The sequence below is a fragment of the Malaclemys terrapin genome, chromosome 13 (assembly GCF_027887155.1).
Source record: "Malaclemys terrapin pileata isolate rMalTer1 chromosome 13, rMalTer1.hap1, whole genome shotgun sequence".
Lineage (NCBI taxonomy): Eukaryota > Metazoa > Chordata > Testudines > Emydidae > Malaclemys > Malaclemys terrapin.
This window is the reverse complement of record NC_071517.1, coordinates 16,595,346-16,601,345: the sequence shown is the minus strand read 5'-3', so window position 1 is coordinate 16,601,345 and position 6,000 is coordinate 16,595,346. Positions and strand designations below refer to the sequence as shown.

General features: G+C 46.0%; 1 protein-coding gene across 1 annotated transcript in view; it reads left to right on the top strand.

Moving 5' to 3' along the window:
- Positions 1–994: 994 nt before the first annotated feature.
- Positions 995–6,000, top strand: part of ST6GALNAC1 (ST6 N-acetylgalactosaminide alpha-2,6-sialyltransferase 1) — a 28,480-nt gene continuing 23,474 nt past the window's right edge. The window contains exon 1 of the mRNA XM_054046703.1: positions 995–1,148. Within this exon, the coding sequence (XP_053902678.1) occupies positions 1,021–1,148 (128 nt within the window). The 5' untranslated portion in view covers positions 995–1,020. The remainder of the gene's footprint in view (positions 1,149–6,000) is intronic.

Below are 6,000 nucleotides of genomic sequence, written 5' to 3'. Positions count from 1 at the left end.
GCTCCCAGGAGCCAGCCAGACGAGCTGGCAGGGAACCAGGCAGGGTTTGAAATTTGCCTGGGTTCCACTGGCACATGATCAAAGGCACTCCGTCTCTGTAGAACGTTCAATGTCGACAAACTGGTAAACTCCAATTAAAAAAAAATTGGGGTGGGGTGGGGGATTTTCCTGACCAATTTTAAATAGGCAGCAGAGGCTGGGGAAAGCTTGCATTGCCACTACTGATATTGTGCCTGCTCGCGAGAGGAAGAGAAAATTTCCAGCTCCAGGCCCGTTAATGTGGCACTTCACCCAAGTACTAAATTCACTTTAAAAAAACAAATTCCTGATGCTTTATAATGGATTTAACTTTGGACTTGCTTATGGGTCATCTTGGATCATGTTTAAAAGTATGGCCTGTATTATAAAGAGGTCAGACTTGTGGCCTGGGCATCTATGTATCTAGCTGTTGAGCTTTTGGGGGCAGGGACGGTCTCTCCCTATGTGTCTATACAGTGCTTGGCACAACAGGGGCCTGATCGTGGTTGGAGCTACCAAGCACTAGTGTAATAATGTAGATATCGCTAGAACTGACTTGAACCCACACCTAGATGCTGTTCTGAAAACTAGTCTGTAAGTGTAGCTAACGTAAACCTCATCATTCATACAGGCTTTTATTTGCTCCTGTTTTTGCCTGAAACAGATACAAGAGGGGTATTTATTTTACATCAACCATCAAGAAACATTTGCAAAGCAAGTTTAAACAATAGGTGTTTGCCCACGGACCTGCCAAGCCCACAGAATCCTCACAAAGCTGCTGCAATATTGGCATGGAGAAAAAAACAAAAAACCAACACCCAACCTTTGTTTTGGCAGAGAAAGCTCAGCATACAGAATTTATTACTATCCCTGAGTCTTGGGACAGAGGGTGTGCACCTACTGGCCAGGGATATCTGAGGAGTGACACGGCCAGCTTGTTCATTGTGCAATACACCTGTAGCAGGGAAGGAGAACACCTCCAGTCCTGGCTAAAGCGAGACCATGCGATCTCTCCGGAGATTTGCTAAGGTGCCCCGGTTGATCTTCTGGCCCATTTTTGTGACAGTCTTTCTGTTCCTCATTGTCTCTTTTAGCTCCTTCTTCGGCTTTGCAGAAAAATGTCTTCTCAGGTAAGAGATCCAGCTCCTTCTAAAACAAACTATCCATGTAGTGTACTCTCTCTAATCTCTCTAGCTCTAAGTGTGAAACTTTTTATATACTGGTGTGTGTGTGTGTGTGTGTGTGTACCCACACCCAAAACCTTGCGCTAGAAAGCAAGGAGCAAGATCTGGGTAATATCGGTACAAAAAAGATGGTACATTATGTATATCATTACGTCTCTTGACTAAATATTAAATTAAAACATTATTTATATAAACAATACTGCAGATATTCCATTAATACAATTGTTATGTATGCATAAAATATATTTAAAGTTTTCTAAAACCTCTAATTCAGGGCTTGTCTAATTTAGGGAAATTTGCATCAAAGCAAACCCTTAATGCAAATACTTTGCACTAGTGCAAAGTAGGGAATCAATATACAGGTAGTGCAAATTTCCTTAACCAAAATAAGCACTCAGACTACATTTCAAGGGCTAAAATACCATCCAAGCCAACTCTGCCACTCTCCAAATTCAATTATTTTAGGGAGCCAGGGAAAGAAACCTACCTCTGAGCAGAATGAGATACGAAGAGCCCCTTCAGGTGTGGGGCAGCTGAATCATCACGCTTGCTCGGCAATCTGAGTTGATTTGGAGTTTGAGCCAAAATTATACTGGTAATCTCAAACAAACAAACAAACAAACAAACAAACAAAGGAAAGTCGGACTCGGAATCAGGGAACTCATATAATGCAGATAATAACATTATAGAAAGCAACCCAGCAGTACAGTCGTGGGATCCTTCCCAAAGGAACTGTTCCATGCAGTTTAACCCACCAAGATCTGTCCTCACTGAGGAAGTGAAGAGGTATTGGGTTGAGTTCAATGACTGGGGCCAGGACGTTTGTTCAGTATAACCTAAGGTGTGAATTTAAACTGACCTCCATGTGGACACTCTTATTCCAGAGTAGATGTGGCTTTTTTTGGTTTAGCTCAGGGGTCGGCAACCTCTGGCACGCAGCTCACCAGAGTAAGCACCCTGGCGGGCCAGGCCAGTTTGTTTACCTGCCACGTCGGCAGGTTCAGCCGATCACGGCTCCCACTGACTGCGGTTCACCGTCCCAGGCCAATGGGGGCTGCGGGAAGCGGTGTGGGCGAGGTATGTGCTGGCCGCGGCTTCCCGCCGCCCCCATTGGCCTGGGACGGCAAACCACAGCCAGTGGGAGCCATGATCGGCCAAACCTGCCGACGTGGCAGGTAAACAAACTGGCCCGGCCCGCCAGGGTGCTTACCCTGGCGAGCTGTGTGCCAGAAGTTGCCGACCCCTGGTTTAGCTTAAACCCCATAAGTAATATAAATAAAAGTGTGTGCGGGGGGTTGGTTTAGTTTCTTTTCTTTAGATTTCAGATGATAAAAAGACACCTGTCCAAGGGCTCCACCTGCCCAATGAAATCTTAGCAGCAATAAAATAATCATCCCAACAGGAACTCAACCCCACAGCCACCACCTGAAACTCCTTTCCACCCCTGCATCCTTATGGGAAGCAAACCCTCAGCCTTCTCCAACTCCCCTATCAAACAGATGGTTTATGTTGGAACAACAGTATCCTCATGGGGGTTATACTGGTAAAATTATATCGATTTCAGTTCACACCTTAGTTTATACCAAAGAACTTTCCTATGGGGACAAGGCCTGTCTGTCCTTTCGAAAGCATGCAGACAACAGTGAATTTTCTCAAGAAAAAACTAAACATTTTGGCTCTGTTTTTTTGGCTGGGGATCACCCCAGCCTCCATTACTGCAGGTGGAAATAATGGCACTTCCAGCTGCATCCATTTAAAGACCTAATTACCTGGTTGTATTTGTAAATCAGGCAATGGGACTTCCAAACGGATGTAATTACGCTCACACTGTATTGGAGGCTATTTCTGAAAATGTTGGCATTTTATACAATGTATTTCAAAATGTAACAGCTCTAAAAAATGTAACCGCTCTAAAATTCCCGGGGACTTGCTGATGTGTTCCTTTGCCTGTTGCATGTCAAATGACGCATGTATGAAGCCATTGGATTGACGAGCCAAAAGACAGAAGCACTCTGCACTAGTATGTGACATACGACCCAGGTAGTTATTACCTCTATACAGTAGAGACGCATGGAACAATGTTTCCTTAAAACCAGTATATTTTTAAAAGCAAGTGTCAGTGTATAGTTTGCAAATCCCATGTCCGTAGTCAAATCCCCTGTCTTGCACCAGTGCAGAGATCAATGGATCAGGGCCCTGCACAGATGTTGTGGAGGCTTCCTGCATAGCCTCTCCATGACACGACACCCCACATGGACCACTACCATGGTAACTTAGCTTTCTGAGCCTGGTAGTCCTGCATTTGGGGTTAGGGTTGGGTGGGGGTGGGGGGCAGGATTAGCCCCATTTTATCTTCCATTTCAGGAGCGCAAAGCACTTTGCAAACATGTTGCAAAAATCTGGGATGGTCAAAAAACAGAATGTAGTTTTTGTTTCGTTTGTTGGTTTTCATGTTTACTTTTCATTTGTCCAACAACAACAAAAATGTTTTGGCTTTTCAAGGGTTTTTAAGGATCTCCAGGGAGGAGGGGGTTTTAGAGAAAGTGTGTGAGGGGGGGAGGACCCTCCCTTTTTTTTCCACTTAAAAGGGGGTGGGGACTAAAAATATGTGAGAAAGTAACACTGTAACAGTGACAAGTATCAGGGGGTAGCCGTGTTAGTCTGTATCTACAAAAACAACAAGGAGTCTGGTGGCACCTTAAAGACTAACAGATTTATTTGGGCATAAGCTTTCGTAGGGTGACCAGACAGCAAGTGTGAAAAATCGGGACAAGGGGTGGGGGGTAATAGGAGCCTATATAAGAAAAAGACCCCAAAATCGGGACTGTCCCTATAAAATCGGGACATCTGGTCACCCTAAGCTTTCGTGAGTAAAAACCTCACTTCTTCGGATGCATAGAGTGAAAATTACAGATGCAGGCATTATATACTGACACATGGAGAGCAGGGAGTTACTTTGCAAGTGGAGAACCAGTGTTGACAGGGCCAATTCGATCAGGGTGGATGTAGTCCACTCCCAATAATAGATGAGGAGGTGTCAATTCCAGGAGAGGAAAAGCTGCTTCTGTAGTGAGCCAGCCACTCCCAGTCCCTATTCAAGCCCAGATTAACGGTGTTGAATTTGCATAGAATTTGCAAATTCAACACCGTTAATCTGGGCTTGAATAGGGACTGGGAGTGGCTGGCTCATTACAGAAGCAGCTTTTCCTCTCCTGGAATTGACACCTCCTCATCTATTATTGGGAGTGGACTACATCCACCCTGATCGAATTGGCCCTGTCAACACTGGTTCTCCACTTGCGAAGTAACTCCCTGCTCTCCATGTGTCAGTATATAATGCCTGCATCTGTAACTTTCACTCTATGCATCCGAAGAAGTGAGGTTTTTACTCACGAAAGTTTATGCCCAAATAAATCTGTTAGTCTTTAAGGTGCCACCAGACTCCTTGTTGTTTCTGTAACAGTGAGGGAACCCTCCAAAAATAACAACAACAATTGTTAAGAATTTTTTAAAACCCACAAATTTTCATTTTGATCATTTTTCTTCAAAAACACAAAAGCACCCCCAACTTGAAGTGGTTTCCATCACAGACAGGATTTACAGCACCCCACTATACAATTGTTCCAGCACCTCTGCCCACTGCCGGTTGTGACAAGGTGACCTTGTTAGAGTCTATCTTTGCCTTCCTCTCAGGATGCCAGCCATTTGCCCTGTTGCAGGGTACTGTAATGTGTGGTGTCTGTAGCTAACTGCTATGGTTTTTTTTATTGCATACTGCAGTTCCAGTGTGTACTGGTAAATGACAAATGAGCACACCCTGGACTCTGGCTGCCTTCCTACAGGAGGGTGCAGTAGGCAAGCTCCTCTGCACAGTGGGTAGCTACAGGACGCGTTTCATCTCCGAGGTACATTGGGCTTCCCCCATGAAGTCAGTGGCGCTTTGCCAATTCACACAAGCTGAAAACATGGCCTGCTAACTTTACATCAACCAGCTCAACTGCCTCCATGCTGCTAAGTCAGTAGGACTTTATGCCCTTCGTTAATCAGCATCAGGAACTGTAGGTCTTGAACGCTGCGCCACAGGACTCTTAGGAGCTAGTAAGTTCCAACCTGCCACCCAGGGACTTGCTAACAGGAGCTAGGGCAAAAGCTGAACCCTGACAGAGGACTCCAGTCCTGGAACTTGATTGGCAGAATGCTGGAGGTCCTGATTGGTCCACAGGGGGCTACAGGTAGAGTGTTTGTCCAGCACAGAAACAGGAAGTTGTCCATGCAGCTGAGAGTCACCCTGTTCTGGAATGGGTGCCTCTCGCTCCTGCTTCCCTGGCTTGGCTTCATGGCATTCTGACACGGCTTGACTCCTGGTGTCCAACTTGTGGTTCCGATCACAGTTTGCCTCCTGCCTCTGACCCCCTGGTATCCTGACCCGGCCTGACTCTGGTTACAGATTCCTGGTTCTGCTCTCAACTTTGTCTCCTGCTTCTGATATCTCAGTATCCTGACCTGACCAACTGTTGACTCCTGTCTCGTGACTGTGGAGCCTGGCTCTGACCACTAGGTCTGGCTGCCCACGAGCCAGCTGTGACAGTCAGCCTGGAGTAAAACTGGAACTGTGGGAAGAGGCAGAACTATTCTATTGAGCCAGCAGCCTTGAAGCCCATTTATGTGAAAGATGAAGCTTTGTGACTTTCAGGCTGCTTTGCCCCATTGCTTGCAGGTGGTTTTAGGCCCCTTGTATGGCAGGTCCATCCAGCTGCTGCCATTCCCTGCCCTGGGCTAGCGCAGCATTTACAGTACA